This window comes from Phocoena phocoena, chromosome 14, assembly GCF_963924675.1.
Source record: "Phocoena phocoena chromosome 14, mPhoPho1.1, whole genome shotgun sequence".
Taxonomy (NCBI): Eukaryota; Metazoa; Chordata; class Mammalia; order Artiodactyla; family Phocoenidae; genus Phocoena; species Phocoena phocoena.
The window spans coordinates 29,870,635-29,893,958 of NC_089232.1; the positions used below are offsets into that span (position 1 = coordinate 29,870,635).

The 23,324-nt window shown below is 53.5% G+C and overlaps 1 protein-coding gene across 15 annotated transcripts in view; it reads right to left on the minus strand.

Moving 5' to 3' along the window:
- The window catches only part of DYSF (dysferlin), a 223,250-nt gene that overhangs the window by 61,248 nt on the left and 138,678 nt on the right, over nt 1-23,324 (minus strand). For 8 of the 15 annotated variants that reach the window (XM_065891615.1, XM_065891613.1, XM_065891609.1 and 5 more), the window contains 7 exons: nt 22,858-22,998; nt 22,023-22,052; nt 20,550-20,579; nt 11,757-11,858; nt 11,477-11,638; nt 10,262-10,427; nt 9,757-9,833 (listed from right to left, as the gene is read on the minus strand). In XM_065891615.1, coding sequence (XP_065747687.1) covers nt 9,757-9,833; nt 10,262-10,427; nt 11,477-11,638; nt 11,757-11,858; nt 20,550-20,579; nt 22,023-22,052; nt 22,858-22,998 — 708 coding nt within the window. Of the gene's footprint in view, nt 1-2,808; nt 2,872-9,756; nt 9,834-10,261; nt 10,428-11,476; nt 11,639-11,756; nt 11,859-20,549; nt 20,580-22,022; nt 22,053-22,857; nt 22,999-23,324 lie in introns of all 15 variants that reach the window. The other 7 variants (XM_065891605.1, XM_065891611.1, XM_065891607.1 and 4 more) reach the window with 1 other exon arrangement.

Here is a 23,324-nt window from a genome sequence, read left to right on the forward strand (position 1 = left end):
CTCTCATGTATTTTCAAACCTTTAAACAATCATTCTCCTGCCACAGAGACTGTTCAAGAGCACAGGAAATGAGAGTACACTTCAAAAAATATTTTATAAAACTATTATAACCTTGATATCAAAACCTAACAAAGACAACCTAAAAGTAATACTTATTAGTAAAGATGCAAAAATCCCATATAAATAATAACAAATCTAACTCAGTAATATATACTAGAAGTTATCCTTACAAACTTCCCCTTAACCAGGATTAACAAATGCTACCCATTCTCTCTGCTAACGATCTAAGGTCCAGAGCAGGTGCAAGCCTGCAGCTAATCTAATTTATCCACTGCAGCTCCCAGCAGATGAGCTGTATGTTTACCAAGAGTTCATTGTTTGTTCCCAAATCTGTTTATGCCAGTTGTACTAATACAGTAATTAGATCAATAAGTAAATATTATAAAAATATATAAAATTTGAATTTAAAAAGAAAGGGCATTTTATCTATGAAAATGAACTTAATGTTGATTTTTTTTAATTATGAAAATGAAGTATGAGTGAGGTGGACAAAAAGGTGAGGGGGATCTGAAATGTTAAAAAAACTCCATGTTCAGATTCTTTTGCAGCTATCATTAAGAGCTCATCAAACATTAATAAACCTAAAGGAAAAATCATAGCTAATGCATTATGAATGTGGTTATTATGGAAAGACAACATGACATTTGAATAGCAGATCCAAATTCAAAGAGGTCTTGGCACATGTCAAATGATTGTCAAATGAAGATACATGGATATGATTAAAAAGAAATGTTCGTGGTACTTATATTTGACTTTTAATGAGTCCCTATTTAACCGACTTTAATTAGCCAACCAACTACCTATCTTGATGGACTGCATAAGAGGACTTCAATTGTAGTCAACTATAATACCATGACCAATTGACTCATTTGGGTTTACCCCAGGAATGCAGGACAATTATACATACATATATATGAGTGTGTGTGTGTATGTGTATATATATATATATAAACATAAAATATATATATATAAAACAGACAATGGAAAACAAAATGATCATCTTGATAAATGCCAAATGCCATTGGATAATATCGGTTGGCCATAAGATGTTATGGGAAAACCCGAACGAACTTTCTGGCCAGCCCAATATTAAACTTCCATATCTAATTTTAAGTTATTAATAAACTAATAATACAGGACACAACCTGACAAAATCAAGAATATCTATCCGAAACTACCAATCATTATCATAATGGAAAAATGACAGAGACCTTCTCATCAGAATCAGTAACTAAATAAGTTTGCTCACTAGCAACTCCATTATCAAACGTCATTCTGGAAAAAGGAATAAGGTATAACTATTAGAAAATGACATGTTTATTATTGTTTGAAGAAGACAATCTTATCTACCTGAAAAACTCAACCGAATCAATTAACCACTGTCAGAAGTAATAAAGGTACTTAACAAAGAGTCTGCTTCAAAGTAAATATACAAAAATATTGTTTTTCTATATTCTAGCAATAGCTAGTTATACAAAGTCATAAGAAAAAAAAAGATATTCCATTCAGACAGCAACAAACACTATAAAATGCCTAGGAATAAACTTAACAAGAAATGGACTAGACCTATTTAAAGTAAACTAAAAATAACTCCTCTAAGGGACAAAAAATAAGACAATAGTGGAAATTAAGAAATGAAATGTCCAATGATAGGGGAATAGTTTATGGATGTCCATACAACAGGATGTCCAAACAACAGTTTATGGATGTCCATACAAATTAAGAAATGAAATGTCCAATGACAGGGGAATAGTTTATGGATGTCCATACAACAGCATGACATGCAACCATTTTTTAAAGAATATAAAGACATGGAAAAACATTTATAATACATTTTAAGTACAAGAAAATGCAGATTTTTTTAAAAGTACAATATGATCTTGATTTTGTAAAAAAATAAAAGTATGCACATGTGCATAAGAGATATCTAAAAATGTAGGCACATCAAAGTCTTAACAGTGCTTATCTCCAACTGGTAGGAACACAGGTGGTTTTAACTTTCTGCCTTACACTTTTTTGTGTTTTCTATATTTTCTACAATAGATAAATCAGAAAACATTTAAAATGTAGAGTGCCTCTGCCTAGAAGCCATAAAACACCCAACACAGCAATGCCTCCTCTTGGCACCATGAATGGAGTTTAACTTTCAGCAAGTCCTATCTCTTATGACCCCCCTACAAGTCTGGGGCTCCCCTTGACTTCATGAGTGCATGTTGAAGGACCCTCGACCCATAAAGATAATACCTAAGGAATCAGCCCAGGAGGACAGAAGTATTCCTCCTGGCAAATGAAGGAGTGAACTGTGGGCCCCAGCAGAGCTCTCAGAATCTGCTGGGGACAGCCAGGTTTCCGCAGTCACACACGTTTCATGCCTCTGGGAGGAGTAGAGAAAATCAATCTGCCTTTGCCCATAGAGGCCGCTTGTGTCCCACGTCCCAGCGGTCAGGGTCTAGAGACTTCCCTGTTTCCACTGGCCCATGCTACCCCATGCAGGGAAATAGGATTAAGGTAAATCCCAGGATGCACCGAGAGATAATTCAGGGATGTCTGTTTCTGCAAATCTTCCCTCAGTTTTCTCCCTACCCCTCCATCACTGCACAGGACAGGTAACTGTTTTCTGCCAGGGCTCAGAAAACTCCTTTCTTCCCCTCCCATCCCCACCTCCTCTGTTCCCTTCCTAACTCCTTACCCCCACTCAGCCCCCCCCGGGAAATTCAAGGTGCCCACAAGTAGGTAAACAATACATACATGACGACTGGATGGAGAAGACGCCATGTTAGTGGGGGCGAAGCCCGACAGACCATCTGCAAGCTACAAATTAAACACGCTGGTTAGCAACAGGATTAGAGAAACCAGGGAAAACTGCATGATCCTGAGGAAGTAGAGCTCTCCAACCAGGCACCCTGTGCTCTCTCTCCAGGGAGGCTGCAAAAGTTGTGGGAGAAACGTGTGCTTTGGAGTTGGACAAGTGTGGCTTCAAATCCTGGCCTCATTGCTTTACCAGCTATGTGACCTTGGACGAGCCCCCTGACCTCTCTGAGTCAGCATCTCCATCTGGAGAATGGGAACAAAGCCGTGTGTTGTCACAGAGCAGCAGCGAGTATGGATGACGTGAAGGCCATGCGCACCTAGGACAAGGTGAGGCACGTGGGAGGGGCTCAGCCAATACCTGTCTCATGCCTGCTTTCTCACCGCCCTTGGCACCACTGACTCCATGCCACTCTCACATGCCCTCCCTGCCTTTCAAACTTCCTGACCTCAGACATACTCCAAGCTCCCCATCATCCCTGGTGGTTTCTTCTAACAACTGAGTCACACCAACCCCTGCTTGGGCACTATTCCTAAACCAATGCAGGTTTCTGAGTCTTCTGTCCTCAAGGACAAAAACCAGGGCAACGTGTGGCTTCCCCAAAACCAGGGGAGCTTTAAGAGTCTCATAAACACACCACCCCTATACTACAGAAACCTTGCTGCATTCTTTTCTGGCATCAGATCCTTGCCTGCAATCTCCTAGTACCATGAATCCATAATTTATAGGGTGCAGGGTCCAGGAGGGCCTTGTTGGGGTCAGGACTGAAGGTAGGGTGACTTTTTCAGGGGCCGCTACAATAGTGCCAGAGGAGGTGATGGAGCTGTGGGTGGACGAGTACCAGTCTAGGTGGATGAGGCCAGGAGATGCCTTCTAGGCAGAGGAGACAGCAAGTGTGAAGGGTAGAGGAATAAAGCAGCACTGCCAGTTTAAGAGAGAGCAAACGGTCCAGGAAGGCAGGCTTGGGGGATATGGTGGAGGGATGAGCAGACCAGCGGGACCCTCTCTTCCTTTGCGTCTGGGGCAGGGGGCTCTGGGAGACTCCCCAGGAGGCCAAGCCCTTGGAATCGACCAGATGAACTCCACGTGAAGCCCCCAGCTGCCCAGAGACTGGCCCAGCCAGGCAGTAGCTCTGCCCCTCTTGTTCTCATCCTGAACCTCACAGAAGCCTTATTGTTATTTTTAATATAGTTCGTTTTTAGAAAGGTGAGAGGGAAACCGGCAGTTCACCAGTGCAAGAGGGAGAAAAAATAAAGCTAAACATAGTGCTCCAAAGGTCTGGGCCAGCTTCCGAAATTACATGTTCCCCTTTGGGATTTGGACATAATTTGCCGCTCCAGTTCTGGGAGCACGTTCCCACCCTCACGGTGTCCCAGAGACTAAAACCGGAGCAGGTGGCTCAAAATTAGCCCGAGCTGGGAGCCGGGGAGCAGCTGGCCCCAGCACCCCACCCCACCCCACCCCACGGGTGTGGGGAGCAGGCCTCCTGATGCTTCCTGCACCCTAGCCTGAGTTTCCCCTACAGCCTCCCGGGCCCATCAGACACACACACACACACACTCGGTGCACCATCAAACACATGCGATCAACACACATGCTGTCAACACACACACACAGTACACCATCAAACACATGCGATCAACACGCATGCTGTCAACACACACACACAGAGTAAACCACCAAACACATGCGATCAACACGCATGCTGTCAACACACACACACACAGTACACCATCAAACACATGCGATCAACACACATGCTGTCAACACACACACACAGTACACCATCAAACACATGCGATCAACACACATGCTGTCAACACACACACACAGTACACCATCAAACACATGCGATCAACACACATGCTGTCAACACACACACAGTACACCATCAAACACATGCGATCAACACACATGCTGTCAACACACACACAGTACACCATCAAACACATGCGATCAACACGCATGCTGTCAACACACACACACAGTACACCATCAAACACATGCGATCAACACACATGCTGTCAACACACACACACAGTACACCATCAAACACATGCGATCAACACACATGCTGTCAACACACACACAGTACACCATCAAACACATGCGATCAACACACATGCTGTCAACACACACACAGTACACCATCAAACACATGTGATCAACACACATGCTGTCAACACACACACACAGTACACCATCAAACACATGCGATCAACACGCATGCTGTCAACACACACACACAGTACACCATCAAACACATGCAATCAACACACATGCTGTCAACACACACAGTACACCATCAAACACATGCGATCAACACGCATGCTGTCAACACACACACAGTATACCATCAAACACATGCGATCAACACGCATGCTGTCAACACACACACACACAGTACACCATCAAACACATGCGATCAACACGCATGCTGTCAACACACACACAGTACACCATCAAACACATGCAGTCAACACACATGCTGTCAACACACACACACACACACACACACACAGTACACCATCAAACACATGCGATCAACACACATGCTGTCAACACACACACACACACACACACACACACACACACACCTCCCACCACCAAGCCTTTGCCCCAGCTCCTCTGCCCACCAGGAAAGGCCTCCTCTCCCCTCTGCTGTTCTAACCCCTCTCGCCAGCCGCCTGGGAGAAGCTTTCCTGATGACTTAGCCCACGCTGACCTTGTAGGGCCCAGAGTCCAAGATCTTGGTGTCCTTGCTAATCAAGCATTCATTGCTTTGCTATCACTCTGTTCATCTCATTTGGCTCTGCAACATAGCCCTCCTCTGTCAGCCAGAGGGAAGACTTCCCGAGAGTGCTCTTCCTCTTTCTCCCTCCTCAACACACACATGTTCTCCACCCCACGGCCTGACTTCAAGAGGAGACCCCTACCCAGGGTGATCTCTCAGAATGATAGGCAAGCGTCACCCTTGAACTGAAGGTAGGTGATGCGTGGGATGGGCAGGGGGTGCCACCTCTACATGAGCCTCAAGACCCCCTAGGAAATGGTGGGAAGCCCACTCTGGGTGTGTTCCTGCACTGCTTCTCTTCCCATTTCCATCATGAGAACGCCAAGAACCAGCAGACTAGTCGACAAAGGCCCCAAGTTTGTTTGAAACGTAAAAGTAGAGCCTGATTCATACTCAGAGGCAGAATCAGAGACAGAGAGAGCAGCCTGGGGGGAAGGGAAGGACAGAGGAGGCCACGTTGGGAGCAGTTCATTCACAGCGTGCTCCTGCCTGGAGGCAACACCTATCTGTTCATTATTTTTCTATATTTTCCAAACTTTATATAATGGACAATTTATAATCAGAGAAAAATGAATATATCCTTTATCTCAAGCAGAGCACTAGACAGAAGGAAACACCTCTGTGCCCCTCTCGGAGGAAACCCCCAGCCTGCCCTCAGCAAGTTAGATGTCAAGGCCACGATGCTTGCAGCACCACCACTACGCTTGCGCACATATCTGCTCCCAGCCCCCCACCCCACTTCTCACGCACACCCATGTGCACACACACCGCACACACCCACCCTACCACCATCCCCAGACTACGGCTCTAAAATCTACGCGAAGACAGCCACACAGACCAAGAATACACTGTGGGGTTGCTATGCGAGAGTTGATCTCATCCCAGCCCCCCGCCACAGAGAAGAGTCCAGGAGGCCAGGCATCTCCCTACTCCCAGAGACAGGTGCCCACCTACAAGCCCTAGAAGGCCAAGTGGACAGTTCTGCCTCATACATCCATTTCAGATCATCTCTAGAACTGGCCACTCTTGACAGACACTGAAACATTTCTAGAACCCTGAGAAATGCTTGGCCGTGGTTGTCAGCCAATGGCACAGGCATCAGGAAAGTCTGGGGTATCTTTTTCTAGTGCGTGGCAGCTCATCCCAGAAACTGGCGGACGATGGTGAGAAGGTTCTTCAGCAGAGAAGAGGCAACTGAGCAAGGAGACGGGAGGGACTTAAACAGAAGCCGAATGTGGCAAGAGAGCATTTGGAGCCGGGGAGGAGCCTTCTGCTGGGTCCACAGCCAGAGCTGGTGAGCACAGCGATAGGGGCCGCATGATGGGGGGGAACAATACGGGCGGCCTAGAGACATGGGCGGCAGAAACAGGAGCCAGCAAAATCCAAGTTCCGCCAGACTTATCATCCCTCCTTCTCATCCCTATCCTATCTGCACTGGGGAAGGGGCGAGGGGACAAGAGCCCAGCCAGAACTATCTGGAAAACCACTGGATCTGGAACCCACAGCCTCCTGGATCAGCCCCAAGATGCCCGGTCCTCCCAAGTCCTGCACAGGAGATGTGCAAGACAGAGTGAGGGAAGGATCTCCTGAGCCAGCCAGATCGGATCAACGATCTCAGAGAAAAGCACGATACAAAATTGCTTTTTCCCCAAGCCCCCAGCAGACCCCATCAGGACAGGGCTTCCCGAAGACTGGGACTGATCTCCCTGCAGGCCTCGGGGCTCCTTGAGAATAGGGTTATGTCTCCTCCATCAGACGGGGAGCTCGATGAGGGCAGGGTCCAAACCTCCCCCACCAGAGCAGGCGGATCTCACTTCCTCCTCTCCCTACCGACCTCCGAGGTCCTGTGAGCCCAGGCCCTCCCCGCGCGGGCATGCCTCCACCAGCCCGAACCTCAGCTCCCCGCCTTCTGCCCGGCCAGCAGCTCTAGCTGCATGCTCCCACCAAGAGTGCAGCCCCTGCTCTGGCTCAGACCCCGGGCCCCGGTTCACTCATGTCAACGCTGTAAGGACGTCCAGCCTGGGCCTCCGCACCGTCTGCCTCTGGTTGTGCTTGTAGCCAGCAGGACCCAAGAGAGTCCCTCCCCATCTGAGTCTGTAGACATTTTGAGGGCAGCACACACAGAACGGAAATCCTGCTGGGCAAGCTCTACGCTTCCCTGCACAGACTCAGACGGCCCGCTGACGGGGGTGGGGGAAGCGGGAGCCAGCACTGGGCGCCCGGAGCTTGGGGCTAAGTAGCTGCCTCATTCAGCTACGAACACCCACCCAGGCCAGAAGGTACTAGCCTTGAGTGTAGCTGAATTCTGTGTATTTGCAATTTCCATTTGGGTTTCCCCAGTCAAGAGAAGCTCCTCCTTAGACCCCTACAGAGAGTAGGCAGGTAATCGACCCAGCCACCCATCTACTTATGCATCCATCCACTCATCCATCCATCCATCCATCCATCCATCCATCTACCCATCCACCCAGGCAGACTTTCTTCGAACGCCTCCTCTAAGTCAGGCCCTGTGCTGGTCACTGGGGACACAAAGAGGAATGAGCCCTCGTCACTTCCCTGAGCCTAGTCTAGGAAAGATGCTGCTGACTTAAGGCAAGCGCAGTGACCAAGATAGAGACAGGACTTGCAGAAGAAGTGGAGGAGCCAGGCAGAATCCTGGAAGGAGGTGACCACACCTGGGCTGAGTCTTAAAGAATGACTGGGAGCTGGCCAGAAGGTGCTCCCAGCAGAAAGCGTGCTGGGGTGGGGCCCTGGAGAGCCATAGAGGCGGGAGAAACGGAGAGCTGGGGGCTTCTGAGGACGCTTAGCACCAGAGAACTATAAAGCAGCTATGAAGCTCTTGTCTCAGCAGCAGCGAGGCCCAGGACTGAACACCAGAAATGTCCCCATGGAAGTGGCAGAAAGGTGAAAGAGATGAGCGCGTGAGAAAGAAGCAGAAATCAGCCCTAAATGTCAGAGGGAAGCCCCTGTAAGCACATCTCGGGGAGGGTCTCGAGGATCCCGAGCCCAACCCAACACCCAAGTTTGTTCTCTTGCTCTCAAGGCTAATATTTGACTGATGGTTTAGAAAAAAATAAAACCCTCCCAAAACGCCACCCCCTCCCCAGTGAACGAACAGGTTGTGGGCCTGAGCACAAGTACCGTCTACACAGGCTGGGAGGCTCTGCCTCCGGGCAGCCCAGAAGCTCTGGGAGCCCCAAGTGCCAGGGGTGCGGCCAGAATCAAGAGAAGCTGAGAGGAGGGTGACAACCTGCAACAGACGGTGACAACTTGGAACAGAGCTATTCAAGGCTGGTGCCCACAGTGAGGTCTTTTTCCGTCTCCACTGCAGGAAGGACTGGGTGGTCTCAGCCGTACAGGACCCTGAGCCACCTCAGGGCCCAAGGTGAAGAGAGCGCTTCCCCCCTCAATAAGAGATGCCACAGACCTCTTGCCATGCTGTTTGGCACTGGTATCTGGGTCACCAGCTTGCCCTGTTGTGGAGCACATAGCCAGGGGCTGCCTCTTACCTGCCGACAGGGTTGGACACCCTTGCAGTAAGGCCCCTCTCCTGGCCCCCTTCCTCTCCTGCAGGTGGAGGGAATGGGGTGAGAGGGACCACTGGCTTGGACACACACCCATCCTTCAAGCTGCCTGCCAGGTGCCACAGAGCACAAGCCCATAGATGAATCTCCCCCCAAGGAGGGCACTAGCTGGGTAAGGCGATGGGGCTGGGGCACCCCAGAGGCTACCGGTCGCTCCCCACCCTGTCCTCCTTCTCTCTCGTTCGCTCCTTCCACCCTGATTTCCTGGGTGATTTCCAGGAGAGAGCCCTCTAGGTAGTGGGGCCATTTTTCTCATATGCTTTGGGGGAAATGATTGGGTCTTGACCAGAAGACCACACACAGTCTCCCCTGCAACCCCCAACCTGCTCCCAACCAGACTGAAAGCTCCTAACTGGGGCCGTCCATCTGTAAGGTGTCCAGCCACCAGGCTGCAGAGAGAGTGTCCTATGGAGGCCGTGTGATAAGGAAGGGAGGGCAAGGGGCAGGGAGAGGGCAAGCAAGCCAGCTCTTGGAAGGAGCCAGTGTCTGTCCCCGGGGACCCATCGTACCTGGATGGGGATGAGGGGCTCCTTGTCGTCGATGTCAATCAGCACATCTTCCCCAGGACTGAGTAAGCTCACGTCATCTGTAGGGGGAGCAGTGTCCAGGCCTGAGAGGGGGCTCCCTCAGGGGCTCACCCCTCCTGAGACACAAGACTCGGCCCTCTGTCTTGCCACACTTTTCACTCCGTGTCTCCCTCTTCCTCCCAGCCATCCTTCCCTCTCCCGGATCCTGTCACGCTCCCCGTCTCCCCAGTTCTCCCTCTAGCTCCCTCTTCATCCCACTGATGCCTGAATCTCCCTCTCCCTCGGCCTTTTCCGCACCACACGCCACCCCAGCATCCACCCCCGCAACCTCTCCTGGTGGGCCCAGCCCAGGGCCAGACGGTGCCCTGAGGGAGACGAGATTCCCACCCGTCCTTCCGGTCATCTCATTCAGGGCCCGGTAAGCTGGGAAGTCCACCTGTCCCAGCCCCCTCTGCCTCCCCGCCCCCGTCAACAGCCCCGCCCCTACCTGGGCCGCCCTGTGGGGACGGACTCTCCTCTGAGTAAGGGTCGCACAGGAAGCTCTCCAGGGAGCGGATGGTACACTGGCCCACCACAGGCCGGCGGCCAAACTGGCGATTATCAATTACCTTGATCACGACGGGGGGACAGTAGAGCTCCTCCCTGGGCAGCATCTGGGTGGAGGGGGAGGGAAGCTCTGGGCAGCAGCCTGACCCCATCTCTGGGAGGTCTCAGAGGAAGGCGAGCCCTTCTTCCCAGGGCAAGTCCAAGGTGCAGAAAATGCTCTCAACCCACACATAACCCCCAAGAGCCAGCGATCCAAACGGGTGGTTTGCCGAGCCCAGGAGCTGGCCAGTGGAGCAGAAGCCACACGCCCCTTCTGTCCGCCTCCTGAACACTGTATGCAGAGGCCGACTTTTCCCTCACAGTTTTACCTTCCAAACACATCCAGCTCAGCCTAAAGTTAAAACAAGTCTACTTTCCCTGAACCCTCACTGGCCGGGGAAGGGAAGAAGGGAGAAGTTGGCCCGGGACTCAACGTTTCTCGCAGACAGACCCCCCCCAAGTGGATACTCAAGAGTTGGCTTCCAGACCCAGATTCTTCTCCCCCCAACCCTAAAAGCACTTTGAACACAACTTGAAATAATTTATATGCTCTCCTTCGGTGGCGGCTTTGGCTCAGCCAAGAGGAGGCTCCTGTTGACAGCCACTGGGCCTGGAATTTCCATAGTACTTTCATCTTGCAAACCATTTTCCTTTCCTCAGACTTGCCTTACTCTGGTCACTAGGCCCAGGCAACCCAGGTTGCTGGGGGAGCTGAGGCCTGAGGGCCGCGGGGGTGAGCCCCTCTGCGGGGGCCCAGGCTGGGGGAGGACCAGGTCCTGGAAGGTTTGGAGGAATCCTGGAAGCTCAGAGCCCTGGCAGGGAGCACCGGGGGGCTGAGGCCGGCCCTGAGAGGGGAAACAGCCACGGATGGGTCCTTGGGAGTTCCGTGGACTCAGGATCTGAGGAGGAGGGGCCGAGCTGGCCCCCTCTGCACTGCTCGCAGGCTTCAACTCCTCCAGGGAGGAGAGAGCATTTCCTCCCATTCTCCAGTGAGGTGGGAGCGATGCCGTGACCCACTCAGAATCCCGCAGGGAGCCAGACCCCAGGCCGCCTGGGGCCGCGAGGAAATTCTAACCGCCAGGACTCCGGAAGGGGACGGCGGGGAGGTCGGGCTCACCACTTCCATGAAGAGGGTGCAGATGTCAAAGTTGGGGTTCTTCCGGAGGTTCTTGATGACACAGGACTGCACGGTCTGGCCCCCGCACTCCACCACCAGGCTCGGGGAGGACACGCTGGCCAGCTGGTAGCTCTTCATGTTCCGAAGGCCCCACGCCAGGATCTGGGGGCACGGAGTGAGGACAGCAGCTGGGAAGGCCCCAGGCCCCAGAAAGGCTGGGCCAGGAAGAGGAAGGGCCCGGCTGCCCACAGTCCCCACCCCACCACGGGGGTGGGCTCACCTCGATGGCGGTTCGCTGGAGAACAGGCTTGATGTTCTGGGGGACCATGTAGATGTTGGCCTCCCTCTGGGGTGGCGGATAGGGTAGGTCCGTGTCCTCCGACTGCAGGGCAGCAGGTAGAATGCAGGCAAAGGCAGGAGGGAGACCAAGGCGGAAAGACAAGAAAGGAGGACAGACGGGATGGAAAGAAGGACATGTGGAGAGACACAGAAACAGAGCAGCGAGGACACAAAAGTGGGCAACCGGGCAGACAGAAATGAGAGAGCAAAGTCAGTTTCTCAGGCACCATCTTCTCCAGGATCACAATTCTAGCACCTTGGCCCAGGGTTCAGGTGATCCTGTTTCAAATGAGCCCCGGGGCACCCCTCCTCCCACCAACGAGCTACTCAGGGTGACCCCGTCCCTGTCACACATACACTTGTGCACACACGTGCACACACACGCACTGCCCCGTCCAACCTGACACGTCCACTTCAGCCCCTCTCAGTCCCGAGAGGACCACGTGCCCTCCTGCTAGCCTGGTTCTCCTGCCTCCTGGCTCAGACCCTCCCAACTTACCACCGCCCTGGTGTTCCATCTCCAGCCCCAAACTCACACCTGTCCTGAGGTGTGACACATCTGAACAGAATGCTTGCACTGTGGGCCAGAAGGGGTATTTACAAATAGGAGAAGGGGACAGCAAGGCCCACCAACCACGGGCACCAAAGGGCCTACGGGGGAGGCTCCTTCACACCACGGACCAGAGATGAGCGTGGCCTGTGTCAACCCTACCTGCTATGGGTTTGCCAAAAAGACTTGGGCAAGAGTCCTGAAGAGATACGTAGGGAAGCAGGCGGGGCAATGGAGGCAGGTATTACTGTGGATTAGGCAACTACCAAGTCTGACAGTGGTTAGAAACACGGGCTCTGGGTATGGATCCTGACTCCACTACTTACTGAGTAAAATAAGTTATTTCATTTCTCTGTGGCTCAATTTTCTTCATCTATAAAGTAATTATCAAAACTGTCAACCTCTAAAGGTTAGTGTGAGGCTTGGAGAAGTTAATACAACATTTAGAAGAGTGCCTGGTTCATGTAAACTCTCAATAGGAGCCCACATGGCACCTTTGTGACAACTAGAGAAGGATGATCCTTTCTTAAAACTCTTAACTTCCACGTCAGAAAATCATCATAGTTTACTAGTTTATTAGAACAAGACACTTTACTGCCACCTACTGGAAATTGTTATAATAAATTAAAATACATGATGTCTGCACTGGAAATCGCACCCCCTTAGACCCAGTGCTCTTCCGCAGTGCACAACCTGCACATCCATACATGGAGGCCCTGACACTCAGGAAATGTCAACTATAAATAGAAGGGCTGTGCTGTGTGCTTTACAGAGCTTGCCTCAGGTAATTGCATTAATAAACAATGGAATCATTGGATTCATTCTCCAAGTGACTTGCTCTGGGTTCCTTCTCAAAGGATGGTGCATCCATCTACAGACGCTCTGACGCAGATGGTGGGAGCAGCTGGAGGACTGAAACACACCAGCTTCCTCCCGCCTCACCACTTCACAGCCAATCCCAGCTGTCACTCCTGCCAACGACACACTGATGATGCTACGCTTCGTGACCTGTGGTGGTAAGAAGCTCATTTCTAGAATCAAACCAGACCCTGGTCCTAGTCTTAACCCTGCAGCTCCTGAGCTATTTGACCTCGGGCAAATTATTCAACCTCTGTGACTCAGTACCCTCACATGAAAATCCGGGATAACGAAACTCTTACACAATTGGTCTGAGAATTTAACAAGAGAACAAATGTAGGGTTTCTGGCACATAGAAGGTGCTTAATAAACAGCAGTGACTAAAATGGTCACTGTATTGTTGGTGGTGCCACTGTTTCCATCACTCATGTTGTCGGTGATCCCCCAGGGACTTGAGCAGAGCTGAGCCATCAGAGGCACCTCTCAAAACAACGCTGGCTTCAGAACTATCCCTACGTCCCCAGAGCACAGAGTGAAGGAATTCATCATCTTCCTCCAGACCCACAATGCAGGTGACATGATATTTTTAGACTGGCTGAGCAGCGGACGCCATCAGGAGAAAGAGTGATGAGCAGGGCTGCCACGGGCACAACTCCAGGGGGTGCTGTGCACGTCACAATCCACATGAATGGTGCCCTGGAGGCTGGAGGCAGAGCCCGCGGTGGCCTGGCTGCTCTGGGGACGCCTGGCTTGGCGTCCAACCTTGGCACTCCAAGGCCACCTTACTGCAACAGCTGTGCAGCAGGGGTCGCCTCTTTTTGAAAAAGGTTATGCCTGAAGGCCTGCTGGTGGCCTGCTCAAGGCTGATGCCCAACCCACAGTGGACCCAGGGCCAAAAGCCCATGACGAAAGGGACAAATAGAAGAGGTCAGGGAGGGAACGGCCCCGGGCTCCTGGGTGGGGAGGCAGAAAGACCAAGCCTTTCTCATAGGGCTGCAATGTTGTCCTGAAATCACCCAGGAAAACTCATGAATATACTTCCCCCAGAACATCCCTCTCCAGGTCCCCAGACACTGGGCAGTCTCCCTTTGGTTCCTTTTTGTCCCTCACTTCCACGTCCCGCTTTCCCTCTGGGCTCCTCCAGGTCCCCTGTGAGGATATTCCTCTCTCTGTGCAGACGCGCAGGCTCCCCACCACAGGAACCTGCTTACAGAGGAAGACAGGGACCAAGAACCTGGAGAAGACTGGGCTCCAGTACCGTTTGCAGGAGGCCCTGGAGGAAGACGGCGGGTGCACACAGCTGTGGAGCGCCAGGCCCGGCCGGCAGGAGGGAGAGACAAGCAGAGACAGCGGTTAGAGGAGCATCCGCAGGGCAGCTTATAAGGCACAAGGCCCCCAGTCTCATCCCAAGGCCACCTCCATCCACCATGCCGTCCTCAGGGGTCCCAGGACATCCTTGCTCCCTGCACCTTGTTGCCATTCCCCAGAATCCCTGCCTCTGCAGGGGCTCCCCTACACCTGCCAGCTGCCACCAAGTCCTCTGCCCCCTCCCCACTGTGCGCCCCGCCCCGCCTGGAGGCACCTCTCATTATCACTGCGCATCTACGTTGCCATGTGCTCTGGCTCCCTAACCCGGTCTCATCCAGTGCGCAATTTTCGACACTATCTGCTGGATTCTTTCCTTGCATTTAAAGACAGTCTCGAGACGGTATCTCATCCACACCTTCTCTCTGTGTCCTCTCCTGCAGCCTGCCACCCTCTCCTCTCTCTCTTCCTGAAAAAGGCTGCCTCCATCCCCTGCCTCTCCCCCGCTTCCACACAGCCCTCTGCCCAGTGCACTCGCTCCGCCCCTTGCACCCCCTCCCTGGAAACCTCTCTCTCCAAAATTAACAACAACCTGCTTGTAGGCCAACCCAGAGGAAACTCACAGGCGCCTATCTCTCTCCCTACCTCAGCAGCATCTGGCCAGCTGACCTCGTCCTCCTTCCTAAAGCCGTCTGTCTAGCTCCTTACCGCTGGCCCCTCCACCCTCTCTACCCTCTGCTGGCTGTGTCTCCCTGGCAGCCTCCCCGCTGCTCCTCTGCCCAGACCTCCCCTAGGCTTTCCGCTCCCAAACATCTCTCCTAAGCCCCACACTCACATTCCAACCTTACCGCTACTTCATCCATGTGTCCTCCTGGCCTCTCACACCGAGCTTGTCCCAAACTGGATTCTCTAAGATCCCAACTCCCCGCCAAAAACCTGCTCTCTTCAAATGTCATCTCAGAATCCAGCCCCACCGTCCACCCAGATCTCCAAGCCAAAAACGCCACACCACCCTCGACTCTCCTTCCCCTGGATTGATCCCCAAGCCTTAGGGCTCTGTCTCCTAAATCTCTCCCAGGCCCACCCACACATCTTCTTTCCTGGGTCTGGGTCACCACCATCTCTTGCCTGGATTCACCAGCTTCATCCTAAGTGATCTCTTGCATCTGGTTTTGCACATCCCCTTCCAATGAATGTATGCTGTACCCTGCAGCCAGGGAAGACTTTCTAAGAATGCCACTCTGTTTAAAACCCACCCACTCAGGATGAAGTCCAAACTCCGTGACGCAGCCTCCAAGGCCCCTCATCTTCTAGCTCCTGTTGACCTCTCTGGTCTCGCCTCGCACCACCAACTTTCCCCTCCGGGACCCCAGGCAGTGATGGGCCACCTCCCCAGCCATGCTCAACAGCACCCCCACTTCTGAACGCCAGCAGGTTGCAGGAGGCACCACACTCTCTTTACCTGTGAGGTTGGAGCTCACTGGTCCCTCTGTCTGAAAGGCTCTTCTGCCCACTTCATCTGGCTACCTCCTACGTGGACTTCATGTCCACTTAAGTGTTCCTTGGAGCCCCAGGTTTAAGTTAAGCACCCCACGGTTCCCAGAGCAACTTGTCCCATTGAAAGACACATCACGCTGGGTCATTCATTCCTGTGTGTTCATTTGTCTGTGTCCCTTGTGAAAGCAGCAATTCTGCACACGGGGACAAGAGCTATATCCCCTGTCCAATAAATAAAGGCTTACGAACAGATTATTGAAGGCAGGGAGGGAGGGATGGCAGAGGGCGAATGGACAGGGGGATGGGGGACAAAGAACCGACGCCAACACTCTCCCAACCTTCCCAACGCTCTTGCCTGTGTCAGTCTTGCATCCTCACCAGCCCCTCCTTTCCCCGTGCCCGCTCATTCCTCCCTCTGTTTGAATGGGCTTCCTTTGCCATCTTCCAGAATCTACCACATCTTTCAGGGCCTAGGTCAAACTCTACATCCTCCAGAAAATCTCCCCAACCACTCCAGAAACTCTTGACAACCCTACTCTCTGACTTCTTTTACCTCTAATTAAGCAACCCTGGGCTCTGGTTGCCCAAGGTCCTGACTGGTATCCCACATATCACGCTTGGGAGTCCTGCGACACCAGCCCGATGGCCACCCCTGTGCCCAAGTTTCTCAATTTTTTCTGGTCCAGCCCATCTGAGAGGCATGATATCTCCTTCCAGGACAGTGACCCTCAGTGGGGTGGGCTGCAGCGACCCCTATCAGCACTGCCAGGCTGGGAGGGGGTGGGTGTAGACTGAAAGCACCGCCAGGACATCCTGATTCACTGTCCCGTGTGTGCCGGGGGACTCCGAGGATCACAGACCTCAGGGGCAGCCACACAATAGAAGGCTAATAAGATGACCCCTTCCATGATGGGGTCCGTGCCTTCCATGTTCCTCCCCACCCACCCTGAATGCAGGGCAGACGTGGGGCTGCTACACTGACGGGGTTCTACAGGTGTGTAGGGTGCTTACCGAGACAGCTCAGACCAAGAGGACAAGGACACAAGGACAGATGAGGCTCTCTCCCCACTTTAGGCAGAATCCACCTCCTGCCTCCTTTCATCTATCCGTCCTGCTGGCCAGTTCAGCACAGGGAACTGAGGCCCCTGAGCCATGAGAGGGGGGCTTCCTCTCCCAGTCCCAGGGGCCACCACACTAGACAGACGTGCATTCCCAGGGCTGGGGCAAGTGTGGGCAGGCCCCTCCGGCCACCTAGGTCAGTGTTGCCACCAGTAGCCCACAGACCCCCTCCCCACACAGCAGGGCACGGTCAGGTGACCCTCTGGACACTCAGATCCCAGATCCGCGGGGAGCTCCATGTGGGCGCAGCCGGGCGGGCTGGGAGGGCTCCACTGTCTGCCTGCCCCACCCAGCTCGTTAGGAACGCATACTGCTCTAATTACACTTCCCAGGAAAAACAGTGTTTTAAATTAAAGCCTTGGGGGAGGGATAGGGGGATGGGGACCACTGGGCTTATTCTCCTGATTGCAAAACACCAAATTTTTCCTTCTGGAGGATTTGGGGGTGCAGGAGAGTACCTCATGTACATCTCAGACTAAAAGCCATAGCCTGTTGCCTGGATTAGGAAGGGGACGGAGGGACATCTGGTTGGCCCCCAACTCACAGCAAAAAAGCCACGGAGGACGCTCTCCCTTCAACCAGGGCATGCCTCCACGGAGCATGACAGGAGCATCAGAACCAAGGGTGATACTCCGAACCACGCCCCCTTAGGTGCTCAGGACCATAAGCCCCTGCTCCCACCTAAAGGGTTCCCAGATGGGGTCTTCCTCTACACAGGCTCCACATCCTAGGAGCCCTCAATTATTAAGGAATCTGCCATCATCTCTTCTGCCATTTGTGTGTGTGTGTGTGTGTGTGTGCATGTTCTCGTGAGTGTACATATTTGCACACACTCACACATGCCTGTGCACTCTCCATTTCTCAGGAAATCTAAAATTGCAGTTTCTTTGAACTCATTCCCCTTGGCAGCGCAGACCGCCTTTGTTCTCCAGACAAAAAGGAAAAGAAACGAGACAGAGGGCTCAGAAGAGGCGGGGAGAAGGAGGGAGAGAGGGAGCCTGGGCCAAGGAGCAAACAGAGGAAAAGGGAAATGCGAAGGGAGAGCTGGACAAGGGGAAGAGAAAGGCTCAGGAAGAGGGGAAACAGCAAGTGACAGACAGAAAGACAGGCTGGGAGCTGGAAAGAAACCCTCCCCTCCACCCGTTTAGGACCCAGGTCTCCCAGACACCAAAGCCTCAAAGACACAATGCAACAGTCCCCCTTCCCAACCAAGAGCCCCTGGAGAGGGATGCTCCAGGTGGGCAAACAGCCTGGGGGAGGGGAAATCTTGTTGCCCACCAAACTGGCCCCACGCGGTGACACGCACCCCCCAGCCCGAGGCACTGCCACCTGGACCCCCACAGAGAGCTCAGAGTCACCTCTTCCAGGAAGCCATCCCTACTGTCCTCCATCTGCTCTAGGAGAGCTCAGCCCGGGTAGGTGCCTTTCACCTCATTCATGACACTGTCTCCCACACAGGCGTGGGCCGTGTGCTGGCCGGAAGGCAGTCCCCACCAAAGAGACCGTCCTTACACCATGCTTCAGAGTCACTCGCCCCTCTCCATTCCCTCTCTAGCCTAGGCCCCCATCAGCACATCTGTCTCAAAAGCCTCCTAGCTGGTCTCTCCTGCCCCACACTCCCCACTCCACACCTCTCTGCAGCCAGACGGCTTCCTTACACACCCATCTGTCCTCTCTGCTCCCAGACTTTTGAGGGCCCCCGTGGCCAGTGGCCCACGGCATGGCCTTTCAAAGCCCTCCAGGATGGCTGGAGCGCCCTTCACAGGGATCAGGCCGGGAGTCTGGAGGGGGCTGAACGAGGGATACCAGGCAGGAGCTCGGCCGCAGCAAAGAAGACAGAAAATTCTTGCTAAGGCGTCAGGCTTCCAGCAGGACCAGCGGCAGCAGCAGCAAGAGTAACGTGCCTCCACCCTGCCCCTGGGGATTCTTAAAACCAAATAGGACGCAGGACCTCGGCATGAGTCTTAGCCTTCAAGTGCAGGGGAAGAAAGAGGCTGAGCTATGGGCCCCAGGGCCTGGGCGGGAGCCCTCTGGGGATGAAGGGGTCACCGGGTCACCTTCTGGGGCGGTTCCCTGGACCAGCTGATCCTCCATCCATCCTACTGGGCCTGGGACCCTTTGAATGTGCTGGCCCAGCCCTGCGCCCAGCAGACCCCCAGGACTTGCTCTCCTCTGGCCCTGCTGACCCACACCCGCCTCAGCCTGTGGCCGACTGGCCCTGCGGCAGGGCACTTGGCCCTCGTCAGGCTCTGGCCCCAAAGCTGCAGATTTTGATTTGCTTCCTGACAACAAGACCACAGCCAGATCCCTGCTCTTGGAATCTGAGCCTTCACTGTTATATATTACAAATCCAGTTATTAAGGATTTTAACTTTTTTTAATAACTCGTCCCTGGGCTGGGTCTTCTTCAGAGCAGGCTGTGGGTTTTGGCCGCAGAATGCTCTCAATCAAGAGAGAGGGCTCCGTGCTGCTTCCCTGGACAGGACTCTGGTCCCCTTTCCAAATCGGCAGTCTTTCGCAACTGCAGCCAGAAGCAGGAGGCTGCCTGTCAGGCACAATTGCGGCCAGCTCACTTGGCGGACCCCACCTCGGTCTGGGAGCTGAAGGAAGTGAGGTAAGGGGCGCGGGGCCGGCGGATCCCACATCCTGACCCTGCACTTCAAGTCCAAATTGCACCGAAAATGTCAAATGGCGTTCGCTCGCAGCCTGGGGATTCCCTGACGGCAGGAAGTGGCTGCCCTTTTCCCACCCCCATCTGACCAGGGCTCTCCTTCCTGTCTCTCTGCCCAGGCCTTTGCCTCTGCTCACTCTTGAGGACCTGCTCACAGATGTGCAGGAGGCCATAAGGAAATGGGCTTCTCATCCCGCAGAGCAGAGGGCACAGCCTTGCTCCATTTGGATGCAAACCCCAAACTTCTCCCAGAAGCTAGGAATCCCCAGCCTGCCCCGTTCCCTAAAGCAGCCGGGCCCCAACCTGGTGCTTGGCCCCTTGGGCCAGAGGCACGTTCCCCACCTTCTTCCTAAGCGCTACGACAATGTTCGGCTAACGCCACCTCCACCAGCAAGGCTTCCTTGACTACTCTGGCCCCTTATGAATATTTTATTCTTGAAAACATGCCACTTGGTACTCAGCTAGTTGAGACACCTGCTGTCCCAGGGGTCTGGGCAAGTGTGGCTTCCAACATAGCAGCAATCCACCTAAGAGCCAGATTCACACCAGGACACACCCCAGGCAGCCCTGGATCCACGCAGAGTGTGGGAAATTAAATCCAGACAGGGGTCCACGTGACAGAGGCACACTGGAGTACCAGGAACCAGGAAGACTCCAGGGCATGGCCTTCATCTTCCCTCTGCCTCTGCCCACCTATCCCCAGCCACAGGCCACAGCTATGAGGGGCCAGCTCACCTCTTCCAGGATCCCTGATGTATCCTGCACCTGGACCACACCATGGGACAGTCCACATCCAGGAGACGGTGGAGGGAGGAGAGGAAGGAGGGTAAAAGTTTACCGTTAGTGACAAGGACAACTAGGCTGGGGCAGAGATCAACATGCCAGATGTCTCCCTACAAGGAGCAAACAGAAACCACTTCCCATCTAGGGTGAGGGTGATGTGCTTCCCAGACGCGCCCTCTACGTGGTCCCTGAGAAAGAAGGTACAACAAACGTTGATGCAGAGGGAGTGGTGGGAGAGGCCAAAGCATAAACCTGGAGCCCAGGCATCTCTAGAAGTGACAGGAGAGAAGAGAATGACTAACAGACAGGTGCTGGGAAGGTCCCAGACCCTGTGTAACAGCCCCAGGAGGCAGTCAGGCCTGAATCCCTGGAGCCACTGCTGGAGATGTAGACTTGGAGAACCAAGGAGAAGCAACCTACATGCCCAGGGCTGGCAGAGCTGAGAGCAGAAGCTTGGAGCACACAGGGAGCAGGAAAGGGAGAGGGAGAGAGACTAGAAGGGGTGGGAGGAGAGGCAGAGGGTGGAGTGGGGGCAGGGGGCAAGGAGGGCTTATACGGTAGGGACTGTCTGCAGGTTGCCTGAGCTCCCTGTCTCGTAAGGGGAGAAGAGCCCAAACGACCACTTCTCAAAGCTGCAGCTGAGCCTGGCCGGGCTGAGGATTCCTGAATCAAATTAGCCTGGGTACCAGTAAAAGGTTTATATTTTTCATGACCCCCAGGAGAAGGAAGGGGAGCAGGGCAAAGGGAATGAAGTCTCCATAACTAGTAGAGGAAATAAAACCGGATCTTAGTGGGAACACTGAGTTGGGAACTACGGTCTAAATCAGAGCTTCTGAAAAGTGAGCGCGCGTCCGAATCCCCCGCAGGGCTCGACGATGCCCAGGTTTCTGTGCTGCCCTCAGAGTTGGCTTCATAGGTTGAAGTGGGACCCAAGTTTGGCATTTCTAACAATACCTCGGGTGATGCCACGCTGAGAACCACTAGCCGAAGTCGATGGTTCTCAGCCCAGGCTGCACATTCAAACCTCCTGGGCAGCTTTGAAAGATACGAAGGGCTGAGCCACACCCTGAAAGATGTGGGATTTCACTTGGTCTAGGGTGGAGCCTGAGCACCGCTGATTTTTAAAGCTGCCCAAGGGATTCCAACATGCAGCCCAGCTGAGAGCCACTGGGCTGGATGACCATGAGGTCCCTTCCATCTGAGTCTGTGATTCTTGGACTTCTCAGGGGAGAAGGGCAGGGAAGCCAGAGCTGGGCAGGGACCCCAGCCCCTACCCACCCTGCCCCTGTGGCCCCAACCGAGCCTTGCTTGGCTTGAAGGCAGGATGGTGGTGGTGTACGCCTGCTCCCCTTCCTAGCCTGGGAGGGGGCTGCAAACACCGGGAGGGGGCAAGTTTGAAGAAGCAAAGGTGAGAGCGAGGCTTACCTCAAAACCAGGGATATGGTGGATGGCCGGCTGGGTGAAGAAAAAGAGCTTTGGTTAGGTGCCCGTCACCCAAGGCCCCACCACCTTTCTGCCCTGGCCAGGTAAACACATCTCCAACCACAAAATGACACTCATGGAATATGTCTGTGATCAGACAGTCCAGGGATTTGCAGACTCTTCCTTGGCGGACTAGGGACTCCTGGGAGGTGCCTGGTAAGCGAGTGCAGGGGAAGCCAGGTTGGCAGTATGCCGTGTCCCCTCCAGACACTTCGGCCAGAGTAGCCTCACTTCTAGCCGGCTTCCATATTAGGGTTCACATCACACTAAGAGCAAGTTTGAAGATGGGGCTCTAATCCAAACCCCTTATTTTACCGCAGGGAATTGGTTGGCTGAGGCTATGGCAGAGCCAGCACTGCAACAGGGGTCCTGCCCTCACCTGTCCCTGGAGTCCCCTGCCCCGGACAATCAAGCACCCTAGCCAGATCACAGAGGTCCCCCTTCCAGAAACCACGTCAGGATATAACCCAGAGAAAAATACGTCCAATGGCCAGAGGACTCAGACATAGTAACACAGTTCAGATTTCTGCCCCAGAAAATTTCGATTGTGTCCTGATTTGGGGCTCAGAAAAGATGGGCAAGACCGGTCCCAGCAGGAGGCCCCACATGCAGAGGTGGCCCTTCAGTGCTCTCCACTAAGTGCAGGCCCTTGGTGGGGGAAGAAGAATGTATCTAGGCCCCCTCCCCTCTATCAGACCATCCCCTACCTGGGCCCTCACCCGCCACCACCAGGAGCTCCCTGCCGGGCCTCCTGGATCTGGACGTGGACCAGCCTCACCTTCTCTCTCTGGATGAGCTCAAAAGAGGCCAGCAGCTCACCCGCCGGCTGGTTGCCCCTGGTCAGCGGGAACCAGGCCAGCCGGGGCATCCGTTCCAGACTCGGCTGACAGATGCAGCGTCCCATAAACTCATCTGCACCCTAGACCGAGCATAGAGAAAGAAAAGTCAGCGTCCCCCAGCCCAGGGTTCTGGCAGCCTCAGAGCAGTCACCAGACCTACATCTGGCCTCCCAAACTCGGAAGGGCCTCAGAAGTCAGGGCAGTCCCTGGTGCAGACGGTGAGCTCTCCTTCCCTTAGGGGGATGCGAGGGCAGCACGAGAGTGGCCTCCTGCCACTGTTGTTAATGCTGAATTCCCATCATGCTCCACAAGTCCCTTTGTATGTCCAACTAGCGTTCACCTTGCCTTAATGTAATCAAGCTCTACGCCCATTGGACACGAGAATGACAGCCTCCTAGCATTTCTT